Source organism: Gallus gallus, chromosome 16 (genome assembly GCF_016699485.2).
Source record: "Gallus gallus isolate bGalGal1 chromosome 16, bGalGal1.mat.broiler.GRCg7b, whole genome shotgun sequence".
NCBI classification, from domain to species: Eukaryota; Metazoa; Chordata; class Aves; order Galliformes; family Phasianidae; genus Gallus; species Gallus gallus.
The window spans coordinates 1,795,882-1,809,961 of record NC_052547.1 but is presented as its reverse complement, the minus strand read 5'-3'; the positions used below and the strand labels follow the sequence as shown (position 1 = coordinate 1,809,961).

The 14,080-nt window shown below is 53.4% G+C and overlaps 3 protein-coding genes and 1 pseudogene across 4 annotated transcripts in view; 3 read left to right on the top strand and 1 right to left on the bottom strand.

Annotated features, from left to right (window-relative positions):
- Positions 1–14,080, top strand: part of LOC121106918 (class I histocompatibility antigen, F10 alpha chain-like) — a 58,142-nt gene that overhangs the window by 23,843 nt on the left and 20,219 nt on the right. The gene's annotated exons all lie outside the window — the stretch shown is intronic.
- On the bottom strand, positions 810–3,794 carry MHCY35 (major histocompatibility complex Y, class I heavy chain 35). Of its 2 annotated transcripts, none has more exons than NM_001393757.2 (7): positions 3,623–3,794; positions 3,236–3,496; positions 2,705–2,980; positions 2,337–2,609; positions 2,152–2,253; positions 1,997–2,029; positions 810–1,834 (listed from the first exon to the last, which is right to left on the bottom strand). In NM_001393757.2, exons 1-7 carry the CDS (start codon positions 3,684–3,686, stop codon positions 1,809–1,811), a joined length of 1,035 nt encoding a protein of 344 aa, NP_001380686.2. In that variant the 5' UTR covers positions 3,687–3,794; the 3' UTR covers positions 810–1,808. The 2 variants fall into 2 exon arrangements, with proteins under 2 accessions (NP_001380686.2, XP_040504488.1); XM_040648554.2 differs by having other exon boundaries at positions 2,146–2,253; positions 3,623–3,792.
- Positions 5,720–8,560, top strand: LOC121106956 (C-type lectin domain family 2 member I-like). Its single transcript, XM_040648885.2, has 3 exons — positions 5,720–6,096; positions 7,287–7,393; positions 7,617–8,560. The coding sequence occupies exons 2-3, from the start codon at positions 7,293–7,295 to the stop codon at positions 7,756–7,758; spliced, it is 243 nt and encodes an 80-aa protein (XP_040504819.1). The 5' UTR covers positions 5,720–6,096; positions 7,287–7,292; the 3' UTR covers positions 7,759–8,560.
- On the top strand, positions 8,680–13,995 carry LOC121106952 (annotated as a pseudogene).

The window sequence follows — 14,080 nt, the reverse complement described above, 5'->3', positions numbered from 1 at the left end:
TGTTCAAGAGTGGAGTGCCATGACATTGCGGGTCCCCACGCTTCTAAGATTTCTCCTAAACCTCTCCATATTCCCTGCCAGTCAGCATTCTCTGGTTTTGGAGGAGACTTCTTCCACATAACACAAATGGAGAAGAAAACATTCAAGGAGATTGATAACATGCACAAGAGTATGAGCTCTAGCTCGGCGGTTGAAAAAACACGAGACAAACTGAGAAGAAAGCCTGGAAACTGGTTTGAAAGTGTCAAACTTAAAATGATACCACATTGCATAAAGGTACCAGGCAGGCGTCTCCATCAGGGCCCTTATTTGGTTATATATGAACACAATTCCACAGCACGAAATCATGATGTTAATTATAGGCCAATAATTTCCCAAGATCATGATTGTCCTTAATCCCTTATACAACGCTCCTGCAATAAAGAGCAGACTCATAGCTGGTAGCTGCTAAAACGGGGGGAAAAACAACAACAACAACAACTACTGGGTACAGTGTCCAGAGTTCGGCAGACTGCCCAGACCATAATCTCATCTATGAAGGTCACACTAGCAATGCCTTGCAGTCTGTGAGTCTCCGGCTTAAAGAAATCCTCTATTTTCTCTGTTAGCGTTAAAAGCTTCAGATTGCCCGCATTCTCCACCAAAAGCTGTCACGGAGTTATCTAGCTCAATCTAGATCAGTCTATGCCCTTGACAGGGGGGCAGTGGGCCTGTGGGCCCCCTGGCACCCAAAAATGGGAAGGGAAAGGGGACAGGGGAATGGGAGCTGGGCTCAGAGAGGGAAAAAGAACAGAGCAGTGGCCACAATCTAAGGTGGAAAACTTATTTTACTAACCATGATATTGGAATGCAAGATAACACAATATAATACAATCAAATTGAAAGTACGGGTTATAAATAAGATAAAATAAGAGAAAGCTTCCAAAACCGAAAGGTCTGCTTGAATGAAGGCGCACAGCTCAGAAGCACACCCAGCACTCTGCATGGCTGTCAGAGAGAGAGTGTGAGCCTGATCACGCCACTCATATCCTGTGATTTCAGTGCCGTATCTTCCCTCTCTGACCGTGAGGTCCTCTGGGATACGCAGTTCTTCTTCTCTTTCGAGAAGCAGGTATCTGGAAGGTTGTCAATCCACGGAACCGGACAATTAACCCTGTAATTACCCGGGCTGTCCATGAAGTTATGATGTGGAATACCAATGGCAAAATTACAAAACCATGCCAGCTTGGCTCAAAGCCTGGTCAGCAGCACCCATCCAAGGCATGAGCTGCCCAACAAGGTTTTGAAGCTAATGGCTGACTACAATGAGCACAGCGCTGAGAGCTGCTTTTCACAAAGAAAGCTGCTGAACAAAGTTGAGACTGGGGCATTCCGACTTGAGTACAGTTGGCACAGGCACCGGGTAAGATAATCCTACATGGTAGGAGAGCGCCTAGCACAGGGCAGAACCCATGTGCTAACTGTTGGAAACAGTGTGTGAGCAGGGGAGCACACACTGCGTCAGCCCGAGGAGATGCAGGAAGTTGAGCAAACAGAGATACACACACCCACAAACTCCAAACACATGCATGCAGGGCTGGCTGAAGTAGCACAGCACTCAGATGGAAAGTTCACTTTCTGTGTGGGTGAGAAGAGGTGGTGTCATATGGGACCACGTCCCCGTCCCGACTCACCACCCTGGGGGTTCTCCAGGGAGGGTGGGCCCAGTATTGTCCCAGCTGTGGGCCCAACGGAAAAGCGCAGGGAACCGGGACCGCTCCAACCACAGGGACCCCTCCTGAGTCCCGGTTTCACACTCTAACCATGGCTTAGACGCTGGATTCCCCATCGTGGCCTGCAAGGAAGGGAGAGCAATGAGCCCTGTGTCTGTGCTTGCTGTGTAGTACAGAGCATCATGCCACCACCTGCACTGTGACCCCAGAAGCAACAAGGGGCCCCAGAGTGCCCTGACCCCAAGCACTGGCAGTCTTCTGCCAGTTCTGCCCTTGGCACTCACCTGCTGCTGCTTCATAACCCTTCTTCTCCTTCCCTACAGACAGAAAAAAGTGTCAGCACCAGGCTCATGTCAAAGAGTGGGCAATCCTAAGGGATTCTGAGCACGTTCCCCACCCCCCCCAAGCACACCTTCCCCCCCCAGCCCACTACCTTTACCTGACTTGCTCTTCCACACCACGACTCCAACGACAGCAGCAATGACAGCCACGATGGCGCCGACCGCCCCGGCCACAGAAGGAGTCAGGTTGGGCTGCGGCTCTGGGAGTAGAGTGGCTTTGTCAGGAATGGAAAGGGTGGCCCCCCAGACCCCAACCCCACGCACTCCACGCTGCCAGGCTCACCCCATGAGAAGAGGCCAGGCTGGGGCAGGCTGGTGTGCTCCACGCGGCACCAATACTTGTCCACATCCTCCAGCAGCACATCAATGGCAGCCGAGGCGTGGTAGGTGCCATCGCTGTTGGGCACGATGCCCCCCCAGTGGGTCTCCTGGTCCCGGACCATGCCGTCCTTCATCCAGCTGATGGCAATGGGCCGCGGGTAGAAGCCATAAGCGCGGCAGGACAAAGTCAGGATCCCGTCGGCCTCCTTCCCCCACACGCGCACCTCAGGCCGTTCTGCAGATGGGTGACGTTGTGGGCCAGGCTGAGCACCCCACACTGAGCCCCTGCCCCACACCCAGCCCAGCCCCAAGTCCCCCTCCCATCCTCACCTCTCCTTTTCAGCACTGCCTTTCCGTGTTCCAGGTATCTCCTCAAGTTCTGGACGCAGATGGTCCCCAGCTCATGCTTGCATCCCTCAGTATATATCCCTTCCTCCTCCCACCTCCTCTTGGTGATTTCTGCCACCGCATCGGCTGCGGTGAACGTCATCGTGTCCATATCAAAGGCGAGGAAGTCCCTCCCATCAAATGCATACTGAACGTACCCTCGGATGCTGCCGTCCTCCAGGATGTCACAGCCGATCATCTTCTGCAGCGTGTGAGACCCTGAGGCACAGCAGGGGTGGGGGGTGAGGGGCTTCATGGGCTGTGGGGCACCAGGAGTGCTGTGGGGCTGGGATGGGGTGGGTGGGCTCAGGATCGGAGGAGCCCAGGGACAGTGCCACCACACATGTTCAGCCCAGCACAGCTTGGTGTGGGGCAAGGCCAGACTTCAGTGGGGCTGGCGGACGCCTCACGGATCCCTCACTGCACGGAGTCACCATCCCAGCCCCATCACAACGCAGCTGCTGCCGCGCTCACCTCCACTTTTATTGTAGTGCACCTGCAGCCTGCCCAGGAACTCGTAGAAATGCAGCTCAACGTCCCGGGCCTTCTGGGTCTCTGCATCCCAGTGCTCCTGGTCCTCCTGCGGCAGCCAGCCCACGATGGGCCGCACCGTCCGGCCCAGGCTGTTGTAGTTCCAGAGGAGTTCGCCATCTACGCACCCGACGATCACGAACTGCGGCATCCCGGGGCCAGGATCCGTCATCCTGGTCTTGAAGTAGCGCAGGGAGTGCGACCCTGCGGGGACAGACGGCGTCAGAGCGGTGAGCCGCGGGTGGGGGTCCCGCGGACGCAGCCCCGGCGTCGGGGAGCGAGGAGCCGCGGGTCCCGGTGCCGGGGGTACCCCGATCCCGCAGCACTCACCGCACGCCGCCGCGCCCAGGGCGCCCAGCAGCAGCCCCAGCAACACCGCCTCGCTCGGACCCATGGCATGGCACGGCACGGCACGGCACGGCACGGCACGGCACGGCACGGCACGGCACGGCACGGCACGGCACCGCACCTCTCTGCACCGTACCGCACCGCTCCACTCCGCGGACACCCCAGGCCCCGCCCCGCGACCCCATTGGTGTCTCCGCCCATCCCGGCCAATGGAGACCGTGAGCGCGGGCGACGTCACCGGGTGCCAGGCAGATCTCGTTCTCGAGGCTTGTCAGAAGTGAGAGCGTAAGCTCAGAGGCCGTGAGGGGACGAGGAGTCCATGGCTCGAAACAGGAAGGTTCGGGGCTGCCCGCACAACTTTGTAATTGATGGTCACAGAGATGAGGTGGATGGGGTCATTTATTGGTACAGAGACTGCAGTTCTGCTCTGTGCAGCCGTCTGGAATAGCTCTGAGCCTGGAGGTACAGACAGGTTGCACATCCCACTCCCAAACAGTGTGACAGGGATATCAATGGGCTCGTTATGTTGGAAGACTGCTAATTGCTGGTGCTGGACAGACAAGCCCTGAGTGATAGGGAATTGAAGGAGGAGAAGCAAAACAATGAGCAGTATCCATGTTCAGATAGCAACGATTTGTGCTCAGCAGGTATGGATGCGTTCAGCTGAGCGTCGGGAAGATTTGTGAACCTGAAGCACTCAGCCAATGAGGAACCATGGGAGGAAGAAATCAACGTTGGGTAACAGGGTATAAAAGATGTAACGCTGCTTTCTGTGTGTGCTGCTGCTTGCGGGACAGCCGGCATTGCAATGGGAATAAAACCTGCTTTGATCAGAGATACCATCCTGATACATTACTTGGGTATCACCAACGGATGTGGGTTCTCATTTTCAGCTGATGGCTCAGAGCCAAGCACGGCCATGCGGGTTGGGCTGTGTACTGCGGAGGCCCCCCCACATTGAGTGTACCAACCGCCATTGTGGGCAGAACCACGGCTGAATAGGAGGAGAGAACTTAGAAAACCACAGCCGCTCCCCCTCTTCCTGCAGCGCTGTGGAATATTTTTGCCTCCCCAGACACCTCGTGGCACAGCTGCCCCATGGCATCGCTGCCTGTATGGGAACTGCTGAGTCCTGGCCTGACCCACTGACAGATCACCTGGAGAAAGGACCCGGTCAGCCATGTGTGAGACGTAGATTGTGTTTTTGCAGTGGGAATTTCCAGTATTTCTGTATGTTGTTTAGATTAAGTTGCTTTTCACAGAGAAAGCTGCTGAACAGAGTACAGTTGAGACTGGGGCATTCCCTCCTGGGTAGAATTGGCACAGGCATCAGGTAAGGAAATTCTATAGGGTAGGGGAGAGCCAAGCACAGGACAGAAGGAGTGTGCAGACTGTTGGAAATGTTGTCCTCCTGTCTCCTTAAAAAGTACAGAACATACCCAAAGACAATGGGTTGCTAACAGACATTGTATGGAAACATAATGGAGCAACAGCTTTGGACCATTGTGAGCCTGAGATGCTCAACCAATGAATGCCAGGAGAGGCTTTGCCTGTGTTGGACCCAGGGGAGAAAACAGAGTGGATTGCACTGATCAGGTGCGCAATTTCTCCCTTGGCAGTAGGGGGCGTGCGCCCGTTGTTGCAATCATGGACAAACTGCTCTTCAAGAGATCTCGGCCTGATTCGAAATTGTAGACCTGGAGCGTGTTTCTCACAAAGCTGCAAACATCAGCCCGAGCTCCAAGGTGGGCGAGGAGGGCCCAGGGAGCAAAGGGCTTCACCGTGGTGCTGGGCAGAAAAGACCTAACACTGCTTTCTGTGTGTGCTGCTGTATGCGGGACAGCCGGCATTGCAGTGGTGAATAAAGCCCGCTTTGATCAGAGATAGTGTCTGGATCAATTCCTTGGGTATAACCAACAGGTGCGGGTTCTCCTTTCCCCCCATGATGGCTCAGAGCCAAGCACAGCTGTGTGGGTTGGGCTCTGTACTGCGAAGGACCTCCCACCAACTGTCTGAACCAAGCAAAGAGAACTTCGAAAGATGTAGCATGACCACAGGAATGCTCTGTAGGCGTGGTTTGGCTTCCCAAGGCAGATCCTCTGCCTGCACACCCTGCTCAGCTGAATGGTACCAACACCATCTTCTCATGTCTTCACATTTGACAGTGCACTGAACTCCTTCCTGATCCTCTTGCTCCTCTCTCTTTCCTTCTTTCCACTTTCCACTCCCCATTCTCTCTCCTTTTTCTCCCCGCTTTCTAATCCTCCCGAGCCCCTCCTTCAGTCCTTTCTTCTATCCCCCCCATCCTAACTGTCCACCCCACAGCAGTCTGTGCAAATACCAATACTGAAGCACAAGGTTTCCATGCCTGCAGAGGGAGAACGACTGAACCATTTCTCAGAGCACAAAGCAGCACCAGAACCCCCAGCACACCAGAGGAGAAGGATCCCAACAAGGTAAGGCTGGGGATGGGGAACAAAAGAGCGGACTGGGTGGAAAAAAGGGAAACATAAAGAGGAAAACCACTTCTACAAACATCTGCCTTCCAGTTCTGATCCCCAGCTCCCAGAAGAGGATGTGCACATATCGGTGCTGGAGTCCAATACTTCCACAGCTGCTATGGGAGAAGGAGACCAACAGGAAACACTTTCAGAGCCCAAAGCAGCACTGCAGCCCCTTGGGCAGAGTGGAGAACGATCACAATGGGGTAATGGTGGGGACTGAGCAGGAAGGAGGGCATGGGGGGAACAGGAGTAGAAGGATGTGCCCCCACCTTCTCGCTGCTTCCCTGGTTCCTCGTGCCATGGGATGGGAAGAAGGAGATCCTGTGTGCAGCTCATTGCCGTGCATGCAGCGCTGGGAGCACTCATCCTCATGCTGGTGGTGCTGGTGATATCGACCGGTGAGTGCCACCAAGCGTCCCCATGGTGAGAGGATGCCTCAGGTTTGGGTACAGAGCAGGGATTTGGGGTTTCCAGCACATGGGTGCGCTCCCGAAGCACAGCCCTGCTCCCACATGCTATGGGGCAGCCATTCAGTGCCCTACACCACGCTCTGCTCAACCTTCCCAACCTCTGCAACCGCACTCGGGGCTGCAGCACAACACAGTGCAGTCCATCCCCCACCTCTGTTGGAGGGAGGTGAGAGAAATGCAGATGTCCTGCCCTTTGCCTCACATTTGTCCAATTCCTCATTTCAGTATGTCGGCGGGTCCCTGTGCCATCTTTCCCAGACTTTGCCCACGCGTGCCCCAACGCCTGGGTCGGATTCCAGGGGAAATGCTATTATTTTTCTGAGGAGGAGAATGATTGGAACAGCAGCAGGGAGCACTGCAATGCCCACGGAGCTTCCCTGGCCACCATAGGCAGTGCGGAGGAGATGGTGAGATGGGGACATGAGCCCAAAGCTCTGAGGAAGGCACCAGGCTGGGGAGGGACAGCAGCACTTTACTGCCCCTAACCCCTCCCGCATCCACCTGGGGGACATCCCGAGATGTGCAACTCCAGGGGCAGCTCTTGTGCCATGGAAGCACAAACAAGCTTCTTCCATGCAGCAGAAGGCAGCGCCTTGCAGCCTGCTGGAGCCTGAGATGTGGGTGGGACAGATGCTGAAACTTCCTGACATTCAACACTCTCTTCCTTTAAAGGATTTCATGATGCGCTTCCAGGGCCCGGCAAACTGTTGCATCGGGCTGCACAGGGAAGAAGAGGACGCCCAGTGGACATGGAGCGATGGCACAGCCTTCACCAACTGGTCAGTCTGTCTGTCCAGCTGTCCAGGCCATGACTTCCCACAGGCTCTCTTTGGGATGGGGACCTTCTCCTGGTGCCACAGCCGTGGTTTCACATAGGCTGCTTGGCTCAGGCTTGGTGCTCCACCATGAGCCCGTTCTGCCCCTCCTTCCCCAGGAGAGGCAGCCCCAGCTTTTCTCAGTGCATCGGGGCACCTTTCCCATTCTCCTCCCTCTTGGGCACAGGTTTGAGCTGCGAGGTGGAGGCCGATGTGCGTACCTGAACGGGGACAGGATCAGCTCATCCCTGTGCCACCTACACAAGCACTGGGTCTGCAGCAGAGCTGACCACTACGTCCTCTGGAAGCAAAAGGCGCACCCACAATGAGAGACCCCACCACCGTGTCAGGACCCGGTCAGCCGTGTGACAGGTAGGTTGTGTTTTTACAGAGGAAATTTCCAGTATTTCTGTATGTAGTGTAGGTGAAGTTGCTTTTCACAGAGAAAGCTGCTGAACAGAGTAAAGTTGAGACTGGGGCATTCCCTCCTGGGTAGAATTGGCACAGGCATCAGGTAAGGAAATTCTATAGGGTAGGGGAGAGCCAAGCACAGGACAGAAGGAGTGTGCAGACTGTTGGAAATGTTGTCCTCCTATCTCCTTAAAAAGTACAGAACATACCCAAAGACAATGGGTTGCTAACAGACGTTGTATGGAAACATAACGGAGCAACAGCTTCGGACCATTGTGAGCCTGAGATGCTCAACCAATGAGTGCCAGGAGAGGCTTTGCCTGTGTTGGACCCAGGGGAGAAAACAGAGTGGATTTCACTGATCAGGAGCGCAATTTCTGCCTTGGCAGTAGGGGGCGTGCGCCCGTTGTTGCAATCATGGACAAACTGCTCTTCACAGAGATCTCGGCCTGATTCGAAATTGTAGACCTGGAGCGTGTTTCTCACAAAGCTGCAAACATCAGCACGAGCTCCAAGGTGGGCGAGGAGGGCCCAGGGAGCAAAGGGCTTCACCATGGTGCTGGGCATAAAGGACGGAACGCTGCTTTCTGTGTGTGCTGCTGCTTGCAGGACAGCTGACACTGAAATGGCGAATAAAACCTGCTTTGATCAGAGATAGTGTCTGGATCAATTCCTTGGGTATAACCAACAGGTGCGGGTTCTCCTTTCCCCCCATGATGGCTCAGAGCCAAGCACAGCTGTGTGGGTTGGGCTCTGTACTGCAAAGGACCTCCCACCAACTGTGTGAACCAAGCAAAGAGAACTTTGAAAGATGTAGCATGACCACAGGAATGATCTATCAGCGTGGTTTGGCTTCCCCAGACAGATCCTCTGCCTGCACACGCTGCTCAGCTGAATGGTACCAACACCGCCTTTGGCTTCTCACATGTCTTCACATGTCAAACTGCACTGAACTCCTTCCTGCTTCTCTTGCTCCTCCATCTTGCCTTCTTTCCACTTTCCACTCCCCATTCTCTCTCCTTTTTCTAACTCCTTTCTTCTCCTCCCGAGCCCCTCCTTCAGTCCTTTCTTCTATCCCCCCCATCCTAACTGTCCACCCCACAGCAGTCTGTGCAAATACCAGTACTGAAGCACAAGGTTTCCACGCCTGCAGAGGGAGAATGACTGAACCATTTCTCAGAGCACAAAGCAGCACCAGAACCCCCAGCACACCAGACGAAAAGGATCCTAACAAGGTAAGGCTGGGCATGGGGAACAAAAGAGTGGAATGGGTGGAAAAAAGGGAAACAGAAAGAGGAAAACGACTTCTACCAACATCTGCCCTCCAGTTCTGACCCCCAGCTCCCAGAAGAGGATGTGCACATATCGGTGCTGGAGTCCAATACTTCCACGCCCGCTATGGGAGAAGGAGACCAACAGGAAACATTTTCAGAGCACCAAGCAGCACCGGAACCCCTTGGGCAGAGTGGAGAAGGAGACCAATGGGGTAATGGTGTGGACTGAGCAGGAAGGAGAGCATGGGGGAGAACAGGAGTAGAAGGATGTGCCCCCACCCACTCGCTGCTTCCCAGGTTCCTGGTGCCATGGGATGGGAAGAAGGAGATCCCGTGTACAGCTCATTGCCGTGCATGCAGCGCTGGGAGCACTCATCCTCCTGCTGGTGGTGCTGGTGATACTGACCGGTGAGTGCCACCAAGCGTCCCCACGGTGAGAGGATGCCTCAGGTTTGGGTACAGAGCAGGGATTTGGGGTTTCCAGCAAATGGATGCGCTCCCCAAGCACAGCCCTGCTCCCACGTGCTATGGGGCAGCCATTCGGTGCCCTACACCACGATCTGCTCAACCTTCCCAACCTCTGCGACACTCCCCGGGGCTGCAGCACAACACAGTGCAGCACATCCCCCACCTCTGTTGGAGGGAGGTGAGAGAAATGCAGATTTCCTGCCCCTTGCCTCACATTTGTCCAATTCCTCATTTCAGTATGTCGGCAGGTCCCTGTGCCACCTTTCCCAGACTTTGCCCATGTATGCCCCAACGCCTGGGTCGGATTCCAGGGGAAATGCTATTATTTATCAAAGGAGGAGAATGATTGGAACAGCAGCAGGGAGCACTGCAATGCCCACGGAGCTTCCCTGGCCACCATAGGCAGTGCGGAGTAGATGGTGAGATGGGGACATGAGCCCAAAGCTCTGAGGAAGGCACCAGGCTGGGGAGGGACAGCGGCACATTACTGCCCCCCACCCCTCCCGCATCCACCTGGGGGACGTCCCGAGATGTGCACCTCCGGGGGCAGCTCTTGTGCCATGGAAGCACAAACAAGCTTCTTCCATGCAGCAGAAGGCAGCGCCTTGCAGCCTGCTGGAGCCTGAGATGTGGGTGGGACAGATGCTAAAACCTCCTGACATTCAACACTCTCTTCCTTTAAAGGATTTCATGATGCGCTTCCAGGGCCCGGCAAACTGTTGGATCGGGCTGCACAGGGAAGAAGAGGACGCCCAGTGGACATGGAGCGATGGCACAGCCTTCACCAACTGGTCAGTCTGTCTGTCCAGCTGTCCAGGCCATGACTTCCCACGAGCTCTCTTTGGGATGGGGACCTTCTCCTGGTTGCACAGCCGTGGTTTACCGTGGCCCGCCAGGCTCAGGCTTGGTGCTCCACCATGAGCCCTTTCTGCCCTTCCTTCCCCAGAAGAGGCAGCCCCAGCTTTTCTCAGCAGATTGGGGCACCTTTCCCATTCTCCTCCCTCTTGGGCACAGGTTTGAGCTGCGAGGTGGAGGCCGATGTGCATACCTGAACGGGGACAGGATCAGCTCATCCCTATGCCACCTACACAGACACTGGGTCTGCAGCAGAGCTGACCACTACGTCCTCTGGAAGCAAAAGCCGCACACGCAATGAGAGACCCCACCACCGTGTCAGGACCCGGTCGTCCATGTGTGAGAGGTAGATTGTGTTTTTGCAGTGGAAATTTCCAGTATTTCTGTATGTTGTTTAGATTAAGTTGCTTTCCACAAAGAAAGCTGCTGAACAGAGTAGAGATGAGACTGGGGCACTGATGATGAGAATGAGGCAGACCTCATTGCAGTCTTCCAGTACTTGAGGGAGCTAACAAACAGGAGGGGTAACTGTTGTTTATGAGGGTGGATAGTGATAGGTCAAAGGGGAATGGTTTTAAACTGAGACAGGGGAGGTTTAGGACAGATATTAGGAGAAAGCTTTTTCCCAAGGGATTGGTAACACACTGGAACCACTTGCCCAAGGAGGTTGTGGACGCCCCATCCCTGGAGGCATTCAAGGCCAGGCTGGATGTGGCTCTGGGCAGCCTGGGCTGGTGGTTGTCGACCCTGCACATAGCAGGGGGGGTCTAAACTAGATGAGCATTGTGGTCCTTCTCAACCCAGGCCATTCTTAGATAATAAATGGTTCCGTGTAACAGACCTAAAGGATGCTTTCTGGACCTGCGCTTTGGACTCAGAGAGTCGAGCTCTTTTTTGCCTTTGAATGAGAGGACCCAAAAACAGGATGAAAGCAGCAATATGGGTGGACTGTTTTACCTGCTGGGGTTCATGGAATCACCTGATTTATTTGGACAAGTGCTGGAGAAAGGTCTGGAAAAGTTTCAGGTAGAAGAGGGGGTGAAGCTGCTACAGCATGTGGATGATTGGCTGATCTGTAGAACAGAGGAGTCTAAAGTAAGAGACTACAAGTAAACCGCTGAATTTCTTGGGGAAGACAGGCTAAGGGTGTGTAAACCTGACCTGCAGTCTGTGGAAAAAGAAGTCAGATGCCTTGGGGGTGTGATTTCTGAGGGGAAACGGAGAATAAATTCTGAAAGACTTCAGGGCGTTGTGCCGCTTTCTGTGCCCAGGACAAAGAGGGAGTTGCCAAAACTTCCAGGTCTGATTGGATACTGCAGATCATGAATAGAAGCATATGCACAAAAAGCAAAGAGATTGTTTCTATCAGAGGGAGAAGCCAACATATTAAAATGGACAGAAGAGGAAAAACAATGAATAGAAGTATTGAAATGGGACTTAATCACAGCACCTGCGTTAGAACTGCCTGCCTTAAAGGAACCATTTCACCTTTTTGCAAGTGTCAGTGAAGGAGCTGCTTTAGGAGTTCTAACACAAGAATGGGAAGACAAAAGAAAACCTACTGCATACTTGTCTAAGCTATTAGACCCCGTATCGTGAGGTTAGCCCCATTGTGTCCAGGTGGTAGCAGCAACTGCCTTATTGGTAGAAGAGAGTACGGGTGTACATTTTGGGGGTGGGAGGAGCAAATTGTTGAGTGGATGATAATACGTGTTCCCTCCCCCTGAAGAGATTGTTCCTCATTTTTAGGCATGATCATTAATGAAAAAATAACCCAAGGAGGAGGAGAGCAGGAATCCACTCCTCGTATAAATTCCCTCCACAAGCAAACTCATATGGAGGAGGGAAAGGGAAAATCAGTCATCTGTGCAGTTGTAGGAGCCGCTCTTACTGCTGCCGTAGAGATCCGCAACAAACAGCACACAGCAGAAACCCAAATTCTTCAGTCCTTGCCGGAATTGGTTCCATAGCTGCAGGACCAAGCAGAAGATCTTAGGGCACTGTCAGAAAAAGAACATTCAAAAGTCCTCCTTCAGCAAGCCCTTAGAGAACAGCTGGTAAAAGAGAGGGAGGTTAATGCTAGGTCCCCAGGTAGTGGCCTTTATGCAGGAGGAAGTCTGGAGGATGTGAGAGCCCAGAAAGGGCAAATTAGAAAACCCAGTGACCCTTCTCGGCCCTCCGATAGAAACTGGGCATGCATGTGAAGAGGGCAAGGGTGGGTACTCTGATGTTAGTATCGAGGAGGTCCCCTATTCTGCTATCGGGCTGGCCAAATTAAAGAAAGATTTTGGTCACACCCCTAGGAAATCAGAGACAGAGTACGTGCGGAAAGTGCCACTGACGGGGGGAGATCCTGTTGACTGAAAAGGAATCAGAGGGTTACTGGGGACCTGGACTATTTTGCACCACGGGCAACCACTGTGCCCTGTGGTCCCTTGCTCAAAGAGCTGCTTCTTGGGATGATTACTCCCTGGGACAACTGATGTTGATTCTTTTGCTGCACATTGGTCCTGTCCCTTTAACCCTCCGGGAGCCTCTTAGCAAATACCTCTGGAAGGCTCAAGACAAGCCAGGGAAAATGTACAACATTAACCATCCGGATTTCACCCACCCTCCAGCTTTGGCTCATTTGGGACCAGGAAGCTTTCTGTTGCTGTTGTTTACTTTTCCAGTCCTGCTTTCTCTAACCTCGGTGCCTCTGGAACCGAGAAGTTCTCTCTCTTCTGTTTTCCAGACGCTAAGGAATGCTGATCCTGTTGCTGTGCCTCACACGTTCCCTTCTCACTCTGCTCCTTTCCCTGAGATCTCTGCCGTATCGTCAGTGTCACTGTTTCAGACAGGTGTCTTCTTCAGATTAATGTTTGTAATTGCTTACACTGATCCTATCACAGTCGCTGGCTGCTCACGGTCCCTTGTCCATAGTGGGCATTTCGGGGGGTATAGGACCGAATTCTCATTCAAACAGAGGCTGATCCCTTTTGCCCAGGGTTAAGCACAGTAACAAAATATGTTCATGAAATGAATGGGGCCAGGACAGCACTGGCCAACTCCCCCAACTCCTGGCAGATGCAGGACGAAGAATGAAGGCAGGGTGTCAGATGCAACAAGTGACCTACGGGCACTGCAACACCCCTGCACTCCTCCCTGTCAGCACTGGGAACCACCCGGCGGTTCTTTTCTAATGTATTATCTCCATGGGAAAGAACTAAGAGAAAATACCACCAGATAATTGTAGACGCATTTGCTGTAACTCAAATAACGTCTCCCGAGCTCTTGTAGAAGGTAAAGGAAACGCTTTACCCACTGACACTCAAAAGGTGACCTGGGACAACGCAAACAAATCTGAAAGAGAATTTCAGTCTTGGTGGCATCCCTTAGTTTTACTTGTGATCCTGTTAATAACTTTGCCCCAGCTGTTGTCCTAACAATACACAACGCTTCGGTACGTACCATATACCCAATCATTGTGCTGGGACTGAATCACAGCGGGGTTATACTCTACCCATTAGAACACAGAGTCTGGGCCCAACAAAATGGAACAAAATGGCACACTGCTGATGGTAGTTCATGTGCTGAACGGGAACGACAAGGATTTATTGGTGAGAGAAATACCATCAAGGCTCGAGGCATTTGTATGGACACC